General features: G+C 40.4%; 1 protein-coding gene across 4 annotated transcripts in view; it reads left to right on the top strand.

Annotated features, from left to right (window-relative positions):
- The first annotated feature begins 18,935 nt into the window (after positions 1 to 18,935).
- The window catches only part of cd68 (CD68 molecule), a 71,857-nt gene continuing 70,887 nt past the window's right edge, over positions 18,936 to 19,905 (top strand). For all 4 annotated transcript variants that reach the window (XM_028798430.2, XM_051925236.1, XM_051925238.1 and 1 more), the window contains exon 1: positions 18,936 to 19,102. In XM_028798430.2, coding sequence (XP_028654263.2) covers positions 19,051 to 19,102 — 52 coding nt within the window. In that variant the 5' untranslated portion in view covers positions 18,936 to 19,050. The remainder of the gene's footprint in view (positions 19,103 to 19,905) is intronic.

Here is a 19,905-nt window from a genome sequence, read left to right on the forward strand (position 1 = left end):
AAAATTCTTGCTGTTATTCTTGATCCTACATTCGCCTTTGATCGTCATTTTAATAAAATTACCAAGCCTGCCTTTTTCCACCTTAAGCAGATTTCAAAGCTGTATCCATTGCTCTCTGATACTGCAGCTGAGATACTTATCCACACTTTTGTTACCTCACGATTGCAAAGCAGTGCTTTGAGTTTAAATATATTACAATATATACAGAATTCAGGAGCTAGAGTGGTTACTCACTTAAAACCCTGGGAGCATATCACTCCTACACTCCTAAAGTTACATTGGCTACATGTCCCTTTCCACATTAAACATGAACTTCTCCTTTTAGTTTTTAAGGATCTTCCTGATCTGCCCCACCTTACTTGTCTTCTTTATTAGTCCATGTACTCCATCCCATTCACTTCGGTCTTCTGACTCCTTACCGTTAATCATTTCACTGTACAGATTGCGCACTGTGGGTGATCGAGCTTTTAGTGTGTCAGGGCCACAGTTATGGAATGCCCTGCCTTTGGAGCTGTGCAGATGTACCTCATTTGCTGTTTTTAAATCTAAACTTAAAACTTGAAATCTTTTTAATATTACTTTTTGTTGTTCTTAACTTTGTTTGTACATTGGATTGTTTGATTTTATATGTATTGTTGTACAGTGGCCTTGGATATCTTGAAAGGTGCTTTTAAACAATATTTATTATTATTATTAATTTTGATGAGAAGGGATTTTGAAGGCCTCAAAATTCCTACTGTCTACCACATTACTTGGTCACTCATTCCATGTGTCTATGGTTCTCAATGTGACCAAAAACGTTCTAATGTTTATGTGAATTATATCCTTAGGCAGTTTCCATCTGTGTCCTTGTGCTGTTTTAAATAGAAACTTGTATTCACTGTACTAATTCCATTTATAATTCTGAACATTTCAATCATGTCACCTCTGAATCTCCCTTTACTTAAGATGTAAAGCTTTACTCCTTCCACCTTTCCCCCATGCTTGCTTTCCATGGCACTAAATCAGCCTAGTTGCTCTTCTTCACTCTTCTATTGCTGCTATGTCTTTTTTGTAATAAGGAGGCCAAATAAGGAGGTCATGATCTATCTATCTATCTATCTATCTATCTATCTATCTATCTATCTATCTATCTATCTATCTATCTATCTATCTATCTATCTATCTATCTATCTATCTATCTATCTATCTATCTATCTATCTATCTATCTATTATATAGTGCCTTTCCTATCTTCCTATCTATCTATCTATCTATCTATCTATCTATCTATCTATCTATCTATCTATCTATCTATCTATCTATCTATCTATCTATCTATCTATCTATCTATTGTGGTGAGCGGCTGGGGGCGGTACCCAGCCGGGACGCCTGGAAGGACAGGGAGAGGGACTACGCCTCCTCCGGACCACGAGAGAGCAGCCACCCTGGTTGGTATGGGGACCACGGGAACAGAGCATGGAAGCTCAACCCTATAGGGGCCGTGGTCACCGCCAGGAGGCACCCAGGTTCCTGAGGAGCACTGGCTGTCAGCACTTCTGCCCCACCTGGAGGTGCTGGCGGAAGGAATACCAGGGACACCCGGAGTGGCCTGGACTGAGGGTGATTTGGTGCAGGGGCACTGGGTTGTGTGTGTGCACTTTGTAAATAGAAATATAAATAAATGTGTGTGTGGTTTTGAACCATCAGTGTCTGCCTGTCTGTGTCTGGGCTGCTTTCCACACTATCTATCTATCTATCTATCTATCTATCTATCTATCTATCTATCTATCTATCTATCTATCTATCTATCTATCTATCTGTCTGTCTGTCTGTCTGTCTGTCTGTCTGTCTGTCTGTCTGTCTGTCTGTCTGTCTGTCTGTCTGTCTGTCTGTCTGTCTGTCTGTCACTACTACTAGTATATAATTATACCTGCAACCTAAGTAAGACAAACATCAGTATTCTAAATTCTTTGTCACTACAATGGTAGCTATGCTGTAAAAGAGACACAAAACAGTTCCAAAATATTTAAAGAAAAGTTGTGCTTTCAAAAGATGCCTAAAATTAGAAAACTGGGTACAGTTCGAATAGCCAGAGCAAGAATGGGGAAGTTGTTTCCAGTCTTTGGCATGTCTTATAAGAGAAGAGATAGTCAGCAGATAGGCAAAGACAGAATGGAGACTTCTTGAAGAGACATATGGAGATGGAAGTTGAGGAGGAGAGCCATCCAGAAAACTGCTATTTAAGTCAAGAGTTTTGAACTGGATTCTTGAAGCAACATTGAGGCAGTGAAGGGGTCAAAGCAGAGGAGCAGTAAGAGTGAATAAAGGAACAGAGAACACGAAACAAGCCGGTTCATTCTAGAGGAGCTGGAGGGGTAGTAAAGAAGTTTATTGAAGCCATGGAGGGAGAGAGTTTCAATAATGCAGTTGAGAGAGAATGGCGTAATTAGTGAGGAAGGTTCAAATCCTCTGAATATTATGAAGAAAGAATCAACATGATTGAGTCATTGAAGAAATATATTTGATGATTGAAAGTGAGGAGTCCAGATCCACACCAAGATTCCTGACTGTGACTGATGGTGAAAATGTGACATTTTCAAGAGCAATGCTTATCAAAAAAATCTGAGGCAGAGGAATCAGAAAGCAGTTATCAATGCTTAGAATGGATTGCTTGATCCCAACCAATCCAGCTTCAGAAGGAAACGCTCTACTGAGACAGCTCTACTGACTGTGGTTGACCAGCTACAGTTAGCTAGAGCTACCAACATGTCATCAGTTCTGATCTAGTCTAGTTCTCACCTCTGCTTTTGACACAGTCAACCATGAGATCCTTTCTTACCACCATCTCTGACCTTGGTATCACCAGGAGTGCTCTCAGATGGTTTGGGTCCTACATCTTGAGCAGATCTGGCTGTTTGTACTGGTAAGGAGAGGTGTCAATAATATATCAGATATGCATAGGAGTGCCCCAAGGACTGGTGCTGGATCTTCTGTTCTTCTCTCTCCACACTATCTGACTAGGTCCCATCATCCAATTCCATGGTTTCTCAAGTCAGTGCTATTCTGTCGATACACAGTTGTACCTGTCATTCCTTCCCAGAAGAACACAGTGTTGTCTAGTGTCCCTGCATGTCTTAAGGCCCATTTATACTTGATGTGTCTGCGTTGCCGCAAGGGTCTGCTAAGGTGTATGTGATGCAAATCTTATCATCAGTTTTAGTGTGAAGATCCTCACGTCAGTGACTACACGCCTCCAGAAAATTGTAAGTACGCAAACCCTGTGTGTGCATTAACTGAGCATGTGCTAGACAAGAAAACATGTGCTCATTGGAGGAACGGATGTGTGAAGTGTTGCTACTCTTACCTACACAAACACCAAAATAACACAATGAAAGCTAAATATCCACAGATTCATGGTGAGAAATCACTCCGACCCTGTGCAATCAGAAATGGAAATATCTGTGATTAATATGTAAAGGCAAATTAAAAAAACTTCAGGGGAAAATCTGGGGGGACTCTGCTACCATGTGCTGTGCAACGAGGGCTTGAACTTTACACAGACCAGGGAGCACATCCTCTGTGCAACCACATCTGTAGCTTCATACAACCTCAGTATAAATGGGACTTTACTGATATTTTAAATTAGATGAAAGACCACCATTGATAGCTCAACCTGGCAAAAATGGAATTTCTTGTTAACATGGCCACAATTCTGGTCAACTCTCCATCTCAGTACAGCTTGGCTCAATGTCACCAACACCTGCCAAGTGAGTACATAATCTTGGGGTGGTAACTGATGAGCAGCTTTCTTTTTCTAACCACATCTCAAATGTCTCACCTATATGCTGATTCACCCTGTATAACATCTGCAGAATCAGACCTTATCTGACTAAGTAGATAGCACAACTTCTGGTCCAGGCTTTGCTCCTGTCATGGATGTCTGGATTATTGCAACTCAGTACTAGCAGGAAGGCCTGCATGTGCCATCAAGCTACTGCACATATTAAGTAAGTACGTAAGTGAAGTAAGTAACTGAAGTTTATTTATGAAGTGTCTTTCGCAGACAAGGAGTCACAAAGCGCTGTACAATAAAAGAAAAAAAGCAAAGAAAAAGACGAAGCTGGGCAAGACATAGACACATTAAGATATGCAGTAGAGTAAATAAATTAAAATAAAATAAATAAACATTTAATAACAATAAGACTCTAAGCAATAGCCTGGCTAAACCAGAAAGTTTTTAATAGAGTCCACAGAATCAGCCATATGAAGATGAAGAGGGAGATTGTTGCAAATCATTCATGCATGGGATTGAAAGGCTCTATTCTCCCTTGTTTTTAATCTTATACGTCGAACAACTAACAGATTAAGTGTGCAAGAGGCATTAAGCTTGAGAAGGAGATTGGATAAATATACTGGAGCTTGTCCATTCAAAGCTCTATAAACAAGTACCAGGTTTTTAAAACAAATCCTAAAATCCACCGTAAGCCAATGTAGAAAGTATAAATTAGGTGTAATATGATCTCTCTTTCTAGAATGGGTTAGTAACCTGGCCACTGCATTTTGTAATTGCTTGAAGATGCAAAAAGGATAATTTGTCCAAGCAAGTAAACAACACATTACAATTTACATTTACATTTATTTGCTTTGCAGATGCTTTTATCCAAAGTGACTTACAAAAGAGGTAAACATAATCAAGTAACATTAGGCTGGGGCCTGTTTGTTCAGCAAGTTTAATAGGCCAGGTAACAAAAGCTGACTGCCACAAGTGAAAAGATGTAATAACTAATACATTTACAATCAAATTATTATCAATAAAGCAATTAATCTTAAACAAAGTAACCAAGAATGTAAAGTATTGCAGAACAAAGTTTTTTTTTTCCACTTTTGAATTAGGCAGATATTTACAGAACAGGTCTTCAATCGCTTCTTAAATACATTGATGGAGTAAGCAGTATGGACAGAGGTGGAAAGCATGTTCCACCAACTAGAAACCACACAGGAAAAGAGTCTGGATTGAGACTTGATGCCACATAGAGGTGGTATCACCAGACGCTGTTTCCTGGAAGACCTGAGTGGGCGAGCAGGCATATAGCATTTCATCATTGTCTCCATGTACTCAGGTGCTGACCCTTTGACTACTGTGTAGGCGAGCGTCAGGGATTTGAACTTAATGTGTGCTGCTACAGGAAGCCAATGTAGCGACCTGAAGAGAGGAATGACGTGCCTGTCTTGACTGGTTAAATACAAGATGGGTCGCTGCATTCTGGATCATCTGGTCTGCAACGGCTTGATAGCACATACGGGTACTCCTGCCAGACGTGAGCTGCAGTAGTCCAGATGTGAGAAGACCAAAGCCTGGACTATAAGTTGTGCTGCATATTCTGTAAGATAAGGTCTGATCTTGCAGATGTTGTGCAGCACAAACCTGCATGAATGAAAAACAGTACAAATGTGCTCAGAAAAAGATAGCCGCTCATCAATTACCACCCCAAGTTTGTGAACTGACCTGGTGGGTGTTAGCGACAGTGAGCCAAGCTGTACAAAGATGTGGAGTTGAGCAGACTGCCTGACTGGGATCTTAAGAAGCTCTGTTTTTGCCAGGTTGAGCTGTTAAGTGGTGGTCCTTCATCTAGGTTGACATATCTGTAAGAAATGCAGAGACTCTAGCTGATACCATATTGTCCTCCCGGGGGAACAACAGGTACAGTTGTGTTAATGGGAATCCACAGCCCCACAATCTTTCTGAAGCTGATAAAGCAGCACAAGAAATCCAGTACTCTTCCGATGCTTCCTCGTCGATGTGTTGGCAGGATCCCAGTGGAGGTACATTGAAAATCACATTGTGCTTGAGCAGAAGTGGAAAAATAACATGATTACTCCAGTCTGACAGTATCGAGTGTCGATTGTATGTCCACAAAGAAAAGAAGGCATCAGAGAAGAATGTACTAATAAAATAGGTAAAATACACAAATGCATAGAACGAGGCAGAGGCAAAGCCAAACATAGGTGCCATCTTCAATCTAAGAGTACCCTGGATTAGACAGGAATAATATGAATCCAAAATGAAAATGGTCCAAAATGAAGCAGGGTGCATGCCATTCTTCTTTTCAGGTCACTACATCGTCTCCCTGTACCAACATGCATTCAGTTCAGCTCCTTGATGCTCACCTACAGAGTAGTCAATGGGTCAGCAGCTGTGTATATGGAGACACTGGTGAGGTGCTCTGCTTCTTCTTGCCCACTCAGGTCTAATAGTGAACAGCATCTGCTGATGCCATCTCTGTGTGATATCAAATCTCAATCCAGACTCTTTTCATTTGTAGCTCCTAGTTGGGTTAACGAGCTACCAGCATCCATCTGAACTGCTGACTCCCTCAATGTGTTTCAGAAGCAACTGAAAACTCTACTGTTCTGTAAATATGTCAGACTGTTAAGCAATATTTTTTGCTCTATGGATATTTGTTATGTGGTTAAATAATTTTTGTTATACTAGCTTCATAGATCTTCCCCTGTGGTTATCGACTCTTGTCATGTATCACTTGTTCCCAAACAGTACCTAGACAGATGTTATTTGATTATGTAGACCTCATTTGTAAGTCATTTTGAATAAATGTGTCTTTGAAGCAAGTAAACGTAAATGAGTACAGAATATCTGACTTAAAAATGTTACGTCACAGGGTGACAACTGGAGACTTGTGTTGGAACCTGAAAAAGCTGACAAAATATAAAGAACACTCTACATTTAACACAATTTTCCCTTTATATCTTCTGACACACTGATAGACATGGGTAACAATTCATCATTGAGTTATTGTATGTTGGATTTTAACCATAAACAGGAAGCAGGTGGTCAACTGGAGGGTCACCATCTCTAAGCACTTCATACTAAGCACTTTTATGCTTTGTCATGACTACTTTATGCATTGCTTATGCATGGTCACATTTCACATACAGATTCTGCAAATACAGTCAGGCTTGCACATAACATCACAGTTGTGAGTCTAATTACAAAATCTGACGAGTCTGCAAACAGGTATAGGATAGAAGAAACAGTCAGATTGTATAGCCGTAATAATCTAGAATTAAATATTGTGTAAGCGAAATGCAAAGGCTTAACTCTCACGTGTATATATCGATGAGCAGGCTAGTTCAGCACTGGAGTGTTTTATAGTCATGTGCACTGCCATTTGCAATATACTAAAACAGATTGGTTACAGTGATGAAAGTTCAAAAGAGGCTATTCTATCTGATCCACTTAAGGAAGCTCTGTCACACAAAATGCTGACCATTTTTATTTTACAATTTTACTTTTAAAACTGTTGACTTTCTCTATCCCCACATGGTATGGCAATATCTCTGTGTAGCACAGGAAGTAGGCAGGGAAGTGTGGTGAGCACTGCTTCTAGAATCATTGCTGGCAATCTCCTCGCTGTAGATTCAATTCGGTTTTACAAATTAAACTAAAAACATTAAGATCTTATCTTCCTCATAACACCATAACTTGCACTCTGATCACAGTCCTTCAGCCTGGTAAGTGTCTTAGATACATTAATAGTAGGAGTACAAGATTTCATAAAAGTTCTTACAGACAAGCTGTGACTTCTGGAGTCATCTGCCCAATCCTGATAAATCAGCCTATAAGGACAACAGTTATATTCTTGTCAGTTATTTTCTTGTTTTCCCTTGATTGATTTTGTTGTAAAAATCATCAATTAATTATTGGTTATCTTATTCATTTGGTATGGCCTCAAGGACCAGGGCCACCAATTATCATTATGTACGATTGGCTGCAGCTCGTTCTTTGCAAGCCATGGAGTCCTGCAATATTTAAAGCACCTGTGTGGATTCATGCTTTGTGATCCCATTCCCTAATCCTGGTCTACTGAATGCTGCTTGTCTGTTGGTCCCAGCTCTGTTCTTGTATGGTTTACGTTCAATTAGGGAATGTTACAGTAAAATGTTAGACTCATATTTGGAAGGGTTAAGTCTGTAGTCTTGTAGTCCCTTATTTGGATTTGGTTTAAAAAGACGGACAGACAGACAGACAGACAGACAATAATAATAATAATAATAATTCATTACATTTATATAGCACTTTTTTCAGTACTCAATAGATAGATAGATAGATAGATAGATAGATAGATAGATAGATAGATAGATAGATAGATAGATAGATAATACTTTATATGTCCCAAAAGAGAAACTAAAACTTTCCAGAAGCTCATGAAAAATATAAGTAAAACAACACCTCCAGCATACAAGAACCTCTGACTTGGATAATAAGAGAGCTGCTGCTGCTGCTGCCAGGCTTGTGGGTGGCAGTAAGATGTGGTCAGATCTGCCCATTTTTTCTACAAGTTTATATATAAAGGCATTGATATTTGGACAGAGCAGGCCCAGCGTGTTGTGTCCACAAATGGAATGTGCTGATAGAAGTTTGGTTTTCCTTTCAAAGCTGTTCTGGTTGAAGTCACCAGAATTTTAGGGTCAGAATGATTCATTATTAGGGTGTTGTTTCTGTTGTTAAATTAATAAACATTAACAACGATGATGTGGCAACGAGAATGAATTCAGTCAACATTTTAATATTGTATTTATTTAAAATTAATGTGTTAAATTAATAAGCTACAAAACAAGTTTTGAATTTTGCAGATAATATTTCAGATATAGTTCATAGTTTTTGATTAATATTTTTTGAGATATTTCATATTATAATATTTCGGATTACTTCTTTTGCTCTTTTTTGGTTCCTTTTAGAGACTGATCATGACAAGAATGTTCTGTTTTTTTGTGTGTTTATGTGTTTATTATTTTTACCCTCATTTTACTCACATCATTTGGCCTCCATTCCGTGTCCATCATTAGTCTAAGAAAACAAAACAAACCTGCCAGAGAGATAGCAGAAACACCATGAGTGGTCTAATCACCCATTTGGAACATTCGTAAAGAGGAGGAATGGACTGGTGAGCTCAGAAACTCCAGAAGGCCTGAAAAATCACAGAAGATAATTGTGTGAGTGGACTGTTGGAATAAAGGATGGAATGATGGACTATTGTTACTTACATGGACAGGTCTTTGGGCCTCATATTGAGAATTCACAGTGACAGCTTCCAAATGCAAAATCCACACTTGGAATCAACTGCAGACCTTCTACCTGCTTAAAAGTTAATGAAATAATGAGAGACCTACTCCCACCTGGCTATGGAACAGCTTGTCAGTCAAATGACCAAATACTTTTGAGCCCCTGAAAATAGGGGGACTGTGTATAAAAATGTCTGTCATTTCTAAATGTCCCATATAATATTTTTGGTAAACCACTGAAATTAAAGCTGAAAGTCTACACTCTAATCTCATAATGATTACTTCATTTCACATCCATTGTGGTGGCATACAGAGCCAAAATGATGAAAATTGTGTCACTGTCCAAATACTCAAGGACCTGACTATACATAGATAGATAGATAGATAGATAGATAGATAGATAGATAGATAGATAGATAGATAGATAGATAGATAGATAGATAGATAGATAGATAGATAGATAGATAGATAGATAGAACTTAATTTGTCTACAAGGGGAAGTTTAACATTTTACACAACACACAGTACAAGGTATTAAAGAAAAATTCATCCATTCATCATTCATCTGTTATTTCAATTTGCTCAATCCAAGTTAAAGTTCCCAGGCAATAAAAGATTAATTGAGTGAGTAGTAAGGGAAAAGACACATAAGTGGATTTATTATTCCCTAAAGCAGGAAAATACAAAAGTACCCAAACTTCTAAAAGTAAGAGGCAGGGATGTTTTACATTTTTTAACCCTGGAGGTTCCCTCGATTAAGTCTTGGCTGACGGTGTCACAGGGAGTCAGTGGCTTATATGGAGATTTGAACTGGAAATCCTCTGGCACTGAAGCTATTAAAGCCACTGGGCACAAGGCAAAGAAGTGCCTGTTGGTGGTCTAAACAGGGGTTTACAGTGGGAATTGCTTGAGCGTTTTGAATTTGACTATAGGCTACTTAATACCCTCTGAAGGTCTCAAGAGGTTGAGATGACTGGGTTTTGGGGTTTTAACTAGATACCATCTCCTTCAGTTTCTAGTGATTCAGTCACTAAAGTACACAGTTAAAAGGAAATGAGTTACATGGAATCTTGGTCTGAATTAGGATTTCACTTGGTGTATAATTGCTTTTGGGCATTGGCAGTCTTTGTGGGCTTTAATCTTTCCATCATTTTTGTCACCCATTTGTTAAAACAGAGAACTGCAGATGGAAACACTAAACTCATGGCAGGGAGTGTCAGGGATATCCACCAGTCTGTCACAGGAGGCACCCATACGTGTTCATTTGGGATGCTAGTTTAGAGATGAACTTTTACTAAACATTCATGTCCTGCACTCAAAAAATGAAGCTCGGAGTATGTTGCTATTGCTCAGCTAATATAAATTGACATAACTGAAAATCAGCAGGTTTCAAGGCTTTATGTTTCTGGCACAACTGACTCACTGTAAACCTCTCGGGTGTCACATTAAGAAGTATAATTTCCTGTATGTAGAAACAACATCAATGGATTTCACTACTTTAAATATTGTACCACTCACAGAATTAATTTATATTGCCATTTACCAATAACCCTGTACATGATTGCACTGAAAATGAACTTGGTTTAAAAATTTAATAACATATTTCACCATGCACATTGGAATGGCATGCAGAAAAGTTGCCAAAAGCCCAAATTCTCCCCGACCAGATGATTTTATTTAATGTCTTCCATTAGGGTAAGGAGAGCTTGGGCAGTGAGCCACTTTTTGGGATACTTTCTACAATGTCTATAGTTTTTCAGTTATTTACCTTGATTAGCATATCTTCGGTTAATTTGCATTAAGGGACCACCCTTTTTGTAAAGATGTTTTTTAGGTGTTTTGGTGCTCTTCACCCATTTATAAATGAAGACCACACATAACAATATTTTTACGGTGCTAAAGATTTATGTTTGTGTGTGTTTTTTTAAAGATTTTGGATAGTTAAGCTTGCATAATGTGACAAACATTTTACACCCCCTATGTCACGTCAGTGGGCTTTTCCTCTCCATGTGATGATGGGAGGGTATCTAATATATTAATTATGACAAATCCGGGTATAACTGGGTATTTGTCAGCCTTATTTAATAAAGAGGCAAATGGGCAGCTTGGATCTAAAAGATTATATGTTTTCTTCTCTTATAGAAATATTTCACACAAGAATATTTTTTACATGTTTCTTACCCCACATAGTTTGTAGTGATGGCTGAGAAACATTTTTAAATCTCATATTTTCATGCAGAATGAAAAGAAAAAAGTTTATGATAGAATAGGACTCAGAGGTGACCATTGCTGTATAACAACAAGCAATGGGAAAAGCAAATATGGAAAATAGACAAAAAAAATCTTGTGTCACATAATCCATCTATTAGTTATCTAGTTGTATGCTATATTATTTCCGTTCATGAAGAAGGAATCTGTTTTATAATTCCTGACTTCCAGGATTGACAGGATGTGGCAATAAACCAAATACATTTCTGTTGTTTCTTTCCCATAAGCATGCATGCGTTTTTTCATGCGCACATTGGGTAGTGACGATGCTTTCTCATGCACATGAAATAATATCTCGTGAGCACACAAAGTTTGTTATGCACATGCAAGAACATCTTGTGAATATGGGATATTTCCGCATTGCATGATAAATAAGATTTTATTTTCCATGTCCCTTCAGGAGTCAATTTATGCATAAGGTTCAGAACACACAGAGAGCACCCCGCATTAAAAATGAGTGATGGTCCAAATGCTGTGATGTGCCGCCATGTCGGTCTTTCATAAGAACTAGAAAAGAGCTAGCAGGTTTTATTTTTTAGAAATGCTAAATTGCTGAGAGGAATGTGGCATCCCACCCAAGTTTTCTCCTGGCTTGGTTTCAGTGCTGCTAGAATGAACAGTGGCCCCTGCAAATTGGAACTGATATTGACAACAGATGAATGAATGAGTCATGTGGGGTACAGCCCGGACACAGACAGGTAGACATGATGTTTTCACCACACACACGTTTATTTTACACTATATACAATAAGTAAGTGCACAATACCCAGTGCCACAGCACCAATCACCCCTTAAGTCCTGGCCTTTCACAATGCCTTTCACTGTCTCTGGTCCGCCTCCACTCCTCTCCTCCGAGCTCTGTCCTCTTCCACCCGACTCCAGCCATTGAATGGAGGGAGCTGGCTCCTTTTATGCACACCCGGATGGGCTCCAGGTGCTTCCCGACACTCCCCTGTGTGGCGGTAGTGCCGGCTGCGCACCCAGAAGGACTGGCGGAAGGGTGAGGCAGAAATGCTGAGCTCCAGGGCTCCCAAGGCATCGGGGCGCCCCCTGGCAGTGACCACGGGCCCCTACAGGGTTGGGCTTCCAAGCACTGCACCCGTGGTCCCCAACACATCTAGGGCAGTTGCCCCCTCATGGTCTGGAGGAGGCACAAGCCCTCCTCCGGTCCTCCTGAGTGTCCCAGCTGGGTACCAGTCCCAGCCGCGTGCTACAGTCATTAAATTTAAATGACTTGAAATGTTTAGGTGCAGGATTTCATTTATTTCCAAATTTTGCTTCCTATTGAAAGAAAGAAAGAAAGAAAGAAAGAAAGAAAGAAAGAAAGAAAGAAAATTGCACTTCACTCTGGCCCTTTATTGACACATCCGGACTTTCAGCTGTCTTTTCTGCTAGACGTGAGGACCTCAAATATCAGAGTGTGAGGATTTTTCTCACAAAGATCATAGAAACCACTCAGATTGCATTTAATCTCATATGAGCTACACTATGTAGAACATCATCACAATAGTTTAAAAGATGATTTACTAACCACTAGGTCATCTCTCAAAGCTTAGAAATGTTGATGTGAGGAGACAAATGGGCCATTAACTGTATTTGCTGATCATAGGGAGATGTCTTATTTAAAAGCTGTTGTCCAAATCAAAATCATACAGGAGGGGCATATGAAATACTAGGAGGGGGGATTCCAACAAGTTACATTATACCTGAAAGTCAGGGTGTTATGATTTGTGACCCAGGAGAATCTCAAAATGGTGGAACCAGCCACACAAAAGGTCTGACCTGCCATGTTTTCTGTGGATTGCACTGGATTGGCCACACCCCAGGCAGTCAATCCCCAACTCAACAGGCCAGTCGTAAGCTTACTTTGGCCCGAAATGGGCATTATCAGTGGCCTCCACTTTAAGGAGACAGGGCGGATAACTGAAACTAAAACATCCAACACTAACATAACACCAAATGGCAAAGTAATTAATAAACAAAATTTCAATGAAAATATAATACGACAGAAATACAATAAAGAAAAGCCAAATTAAAACATAATAACAAAATATACAAGCATGTAAACGCACTTGAGCTAGGGTAAAGACCCTGGCTACAATATAACAATGGATAGGAGGGCTCAACATGATGCTTGGGGGGTTTAGCCCTGCTAATTAAGAGCCTGGAGCCAGGCTTGGTAGCACCACCTTTTATATTCCTAGTTCCAGTCAAGAGGGTCCCGCCTGAAGACCTGTGACATCACATCCCCTCTTCCTCCTCCAGTTTCCTCCCCTTCCAGTCTCCAGAATATAAATCAGCCTCGAACAACAAACAAGTCAACATTCAACTAGAGAAGGCTGAGAAAGTACAGCTGTCATGACTAAAAGTGTCATTTTTTTCCATGTGCAATGGACAAACGTTCCATTCCGTTCCTTTTTATTTTTGTAAGTTGGTCAGTTAATTGGGGTTTCCTGGTGGCACCCCAACATTTTATATGTTTCTGTTTGCTTCATTTTACAACCAACTTCACCATTACACAATGCCACATAAAGATTGTGACTATTCTTCACTGGTCTGCTATGGCTTTTTCCTAATATGAAGATCAAATTGTGTATAATATTTCAGATAAAGCTTCACATGAACACTCTTCATAAATTTGAAAAAATATATTTAAAAAAATGATATATTCTCTTTGCGGTGGGCTGGCACCCTGCTTGGGGTTTGTTTCCTGCCTTGTGCCCTGTGTTGGCTGGGATTGGTTCCAGCAGACCCCCGTGACCCTGTAGTTAGGATATAGCGGGTTGGATAATGGATGGATGGATGGATGGATATATTCTCTTACAAAGCAGACTTAGACCCTTTAGAGTCCTGGTGCTTCCTGTCTTGCTATATGGCTGTGAGACATGGACGCTATCCAGGGACCTGAGACAAAGACTTGACTCCTTCAGTTCTGTGTCTCTTTAGTGAATCCTTGAGTACTGCTGGTTTGACTTTGAGTTGACTGAGCAATTACTCACGGAGTCCCGAATGAGTCACATTACGTGCATTGTGAGGGAGCGTCAGTTACAACACTACGGCCATGTGGCACGATTCCCAGAGGGTGATCCAGCTCGCAGGATCTGCACTGTTGAGGACCCAAGTGGCTGGACCAGGCCAAGGGGATGCCCACGTAACACCTGGCTGCGGCAGATAGAGGGTAATTTCCGGAGGGTGGGAGTGGACCATGTGTCTGCCTGGGGGGTTGCCAACCAGGATACCGAGCTGTTTCATTGTGTGGTGAGTGAGGCAATGAGCTGTACCAGTGCATGCTCCCCAACCTCACCTGACCTGACCTTAAAAGCAGGTAGTAAGAACGCTAAAGATGATGATGAACTCTTTCAGTTCAAACAGACACAAAGATATACAGTAGAACCCAATGAGAACACACATCTCATTGAATATACCATACCATTTTTATGCAGTCTAAATCCAGAGCAGGATCTTGTGGGGCTGAAGCCTATCCCAGCAAGCATAGGGTGCAACAGAGGAAAAATCACTGGGTAGGGTTCCAGTCCATCTCAGGGTGAACACACACACACCACACACTCATCATGGACCAAATTGGTGTCACCAGTCCACCTAATCTACATGACTTTTGACCATGGGAGGAAACCAGAGCACCCAGAGGAAACCTACACAGAGATGGGGAGAATACGCAAACTTAATTCAGGGAGGACCTGGGACGTAAACCTTAGTCTCCATAGGCCACGGATATACTTAATGTTTGAGGAGGCTGCTGCTACGCAAGCAATGTACTATCTATATTTACATGTGTACTTTAAGAAAATCTGGAGGATTTCACCTGGTGTCACTGCAAGAAAACATCACAGGGAGAAAACAAGATCCAGTTTCACCGTGTTGTGAGTTGACAGAAGAAGTATGTTAAAAAATTATTTGCATTCTGATGCTCTGATGCTGTTGCAAATTTGCAAAAAAAAAAGAAGATGGCAACAGCGACACACAATGTCGAGACACCTTTAAATGTATTGCGTCATTATGATGGGGAATATACAACACTTGTATTGCCTATGCAAGAAATGGACACAGAAAAGTACCATGGAGACATTTGCATGTCAGCATTTAAGTTTGATGAATTGCTTCACCGCATCAAATTTTTCATCAAACATTGAAGCACGCAGATTGATCCTGTTGGAGCTGTAAGCCTGCCATCACATGTTTATAGTAAACAATGATGCTGACGTCACATACCAATATTTGCACACTCACGCCACCTGTATTATTGCTGGTAATGAAACTTGTGCACGTTAAATTCTGACGATGTGCTCAGAGGACGCATCAAAACAATGCCGGGAATGCATGGCACCCATGATACACACGCGTACATGCTCTGAGCATGAAGTATAAACCGGCCCTTACTGCAAGGCAGCAGCACTGCCGCCCCTCAATGAATATGAACTTGTGGTAGTAGATGTAGTAGTTCATGTCATAGTAGTAATAGTAGTATTTGTAGTAGTACTTGTCATGAATGTAGTAGTAGTGCTTGGAATGTGATTCTGTAATACTTGTACTAGTAGTAATTGTAGTAGTAGCAGTAGTTGGTACAGTAGGAATACTTAACAGTAGTAGTACTAGTAGTAGTAATACTTTCCACAGTAGTAGTTGTAGTAGTAGTACTTAGAACTTGATATAGTACTTGTAGTAGTAGTAATTGTGGTAGTAGTAGTAGTTGGTATAGTAGTAGTACTTACAGTAGTAGTAGTGGTAGTAGTAGTAGCAGTAGTAGTAGTAGTAGCACTAGTTGGTATAGTAGTAGTGCAGTACTTAACAGTAGTAGTAGTAGTAGTAGTAGCAGTAGTTGGTATAGTAGTAGTACTTAATAGTAGTAGTAGTACTTAATAGTAGCAGTAGTAGTAGTAGTAGTAGTAGTAGTAGTAGGTATAGTAATAGAACTTGTTGTTGTTGTAATAGTAGTGGTACTTGTAGTAGTAGTGGTACTTAGTACTTGTTGTTGTAGTACTTGTCATAGCTGTAGGTATAGTAGTACTGGTGGTAATGATAGTACTTGTCACAGTAGAACTTGTACTAGTAGTACTGGTCATAGTAGTAGGTGTAGTAGTTGTAGTAGTACTATCATTAGTACTTGTTGCACGAAGGAGTTCTAAATGTCCATTTATATAGACTTTTGAATTTGTTTCCTTTGGTTGATTTTTTTAGGACCTCTTATATAATCATTACCAAAAACTTCCTGAAATTTTCAGGTTTGTAGGTAATTGTGGAGAAAAGAAATAAAAGTAGAAATGAATGCAGTGTGCTGCCCGCAAGTGAACTTCTCTAGTGAGAACAAACAAGTGCTCATGCTTTACCATTTTACCACTGGCAAAGAAAGTCTGTTATGTGAAGTGTTCCATCAAGGTGATATTTGACACTGTCTTCTCTCATGAGAGAATTATTGTCGCCATCCCATCAAATGTCTACACAAAGAAACATTTGTCTTAAATTTTCCAAAATCCCAGGAGAGGGTGCCCCAAGTGCAACTTCAGTGACTGTTTCCTTCACTACAACACTCCTGCACATAGAGCCACCAAGACCATCCTCTTCATTGGTGCCTCTGGGTTCAGCCTTTTGGATGTCTCACCCTACTCGTCTGACCTGGTACCTTGTATAGACTTCTATAGCTCTTCCCCAAAATCAAAGCAAATATGTGGGGAAAATGCAATGAGGATTGCTACAAGTAGTTGTTGTAGCATTATCACATCACTGTCTGGCACCATATGGAACAAGAATGTATTAAAACGCAAAATTGAATTGTACTTAACAGAGAGCTCCCAGCAGCTCAGCTGGTGTATTCTTTATCTTATTTCCATTACACTTGTTCAGTTATGCTCCTGGTTTCTGAAATGATTGTTATTTGTATACACTCTTAGATAAAAGTTACTAGCTGTACCCCGTGGCTTCGCCCGCATAGTAATGAAACAGGACAAACTTTAAACATCAATAGACGCTGGCACTGTACCTGATCGTGTTCACCTCTGACAGGAGAGCGTTCCCAACGTGGGGAGAAAAGCAAATGGCCGTGATATCTCCGGCAATCAGCAACTACCTTCTAAAACACATGGATTTCTGATCTCTCTCTAAAAAACGTCAAACGTTACTCCTTAATAATGTCTGTTGAATAAACAGGTGTCGCTAGCTAGGTGCACACAACACGTGGCGAGACAAAGACCAACTTGAACAGAGGCTGGCGAGTGAATGAGGAAGGCCCCGCCCTCCTGCTCTCGTCGCACAGCCACTCTCTTGGATTTGCATAAATACATCGGTACCGCAAGCGAACTATGATACTTAGCCCGATGAGATAAGTAGCAAAAAAGTTCAAGCAAATAATAGAAAACAACCAGATCTAAATCCGTTAAATAATTCTCTCTTGAAAAGCGGACAGACATACAGACAGAACGCGCTTGGATCACGAAATTTTTAAAACCGTTTCTTAGCGAGCACCTATGGGCCAAGGGTAACTTACATTCCAAATTTCAAGTCCCAAGTCCTCATGGTTCGGGAGATTTCGTGATGAGTGAGTCAGAAGTATTTGCCTTTTATATATATAATATAGATTCAGTGGACTAACTTGGCTCAACTCTCTACAGTTCTGGAACGATGGCCTGTCCGCACAAGTGGAATTTGGGATGTGCTGACGGAAGTTTTACTTTCATATTCCCAGAGTGGAGGCAGTCTACATGGGCTCATCACTGTTTGAATGAAGTTCTTTCGATTTTTTTCCCCCGCAAAGTAGATCGTTTAGTGCCAATTTAACTTGGACTTTTCTTTTAATATTATACTGTATCTTGGGGAGAGGGAAGTCTGGGCATCTCTGCTCAAGCTGCTGCCCCCGCGACCCGACCTCGGATAAGCTGAAGAGGATGGATGGATGGATGGATGGATGGATATTATACTGTATCTACCAAGCCCTCTGTTTAGGATTGGTTGATTCCAAATCTAAAATAAATGCGTTTAAAAATGAATAAACGAACGAACGCAGAAAAATGTCAATCTGCGTTTGTGACAGCTCAGCGGGACCCTTATGTTCCCCCACTGCCAGACCCCTGCCCCTCTCAACTCCCATCCCACCTTGCGGCTTTTCCCCCGAAACGAAACTTAAAATATAAGTCGCTGCGCTTCCGCAGACAGTCAGAATGAAACGAAACAAGTGAAATATGCAAAAGAGAATACCGTCAATCGAACTTGATCAGAGCGCATACACGGTTACTAAGGTGTTTTTGTAGCTCTTGGTTGGAGACCCCAAATTCAGAGAGGTTTAACATGCATTTGTCGCGTGGGGGGCAATGGCCGTGGTTCTTATGTGGGTCAACTGTCAACCCATCATCGCATATCACACAGAACAGGCGCTTCTATCTGTCGAGTTTGTTCTGATGGCTCCTTTTTGTGCCGCACGTCTAACGGATTAGTTGGGGTGGGGGACGTTTGGGGTCCCGGAAAATCTGAGTTGAGCAGTTGGGAAAAAAATAGCTTCGTTTTTTTGTCTGGATTTTTTTTTAGCAGCCAACAGCACGGTGCCTTTTAAGAGCGATTGCGTTACTCTAGTGGGAGGAGTGTTTGGATAAGAGAGCGCGCAGTGAACGATTCTTGTCACTTCTACATTTCCTTCTTGTCGGTGCTGACAGAACGTGAGCAGGCAGCGTGCAAGAGCAGGATTCAACTTCTCATACGACATTTATTGGAGAAAATGAAAAGCGGAGCGATCGTAGTCGTCTGCGCCGTCCTGGCAGCCGTGTCCGGTAACTAAACTTTTCCTAATTAATTATTTCGTGAATTCACTTGTCACTTGCTTTATGTTTCAGTGTTTCACGGGCAACATAATCAAGTAAGTGTCGTTTTGCCGCAATTTGCAGTTTACAGCAAACGTTCAGTACAATCACAATCACTGAGGTCACGTTATGTTCTCAGTTACTCCTTCGAGGTTTTCATTCTTGTGCTGAAATACTTTTTTCATTTTCTTAGTTCCAATTTTGGTTATAGTAGCAGTTCAATCAGCCAGCTTATTTGCATTTGTAAATGAAGTCTACGTGTTAATTCATTCATTCACTTTTCGGCATTCTGCATGAAGTCGGCTTCACTGGCAGAGTCTCCACTTTCTTCAGTTCTTTTTTCTTTGGCCTGTCACTTAAATGTCTGCGAACGGCTCTGTGTCGCCTCCATGGCATATCGTGTATTGGTCTCTTCCTGTTTGTTGTTACGCTATTATGTTTTAAAATATGTAACGTATATAATGATGTAAATACATATTTTATGATGTGTTCAGTGCTTCTATATAACCAAGGAATACATCCTGAATGTATGCATATTGGTGGACAGTTACATTGCATAAATACTTCATGTCATGTCCTTTTCTAACCCACTTAATCCAGAACAGGATCACAGGGGGCCGGAGCCTACCCAGCTAGCAGGGCACAGGGCCATCACACACATACACTAAACACACACATAGGCCAATTTAGTGTTGCCACCTCATCTAACCTGCATATCTTTGGACTGTGGGAGGAAACCCACACCAACATGGGGAAAACTGAAAAGTCCACAC

The sequence above is a fragment of the Erpetoichthys calabaricus genome, chromosome 3 (genome assembly GCF_900747795.2).
Source record: "Erpetoichthys calabaricus chromosome 3, fErpCal1.3, whole genome shotgun sequence".
Lineage (NCBI taxonomy): Eukaryota > Metazoa > Chordata > Cladistia > Polypteriformes > Polypteridae > Erpetoichthys > Erpetoichthys calabaricus.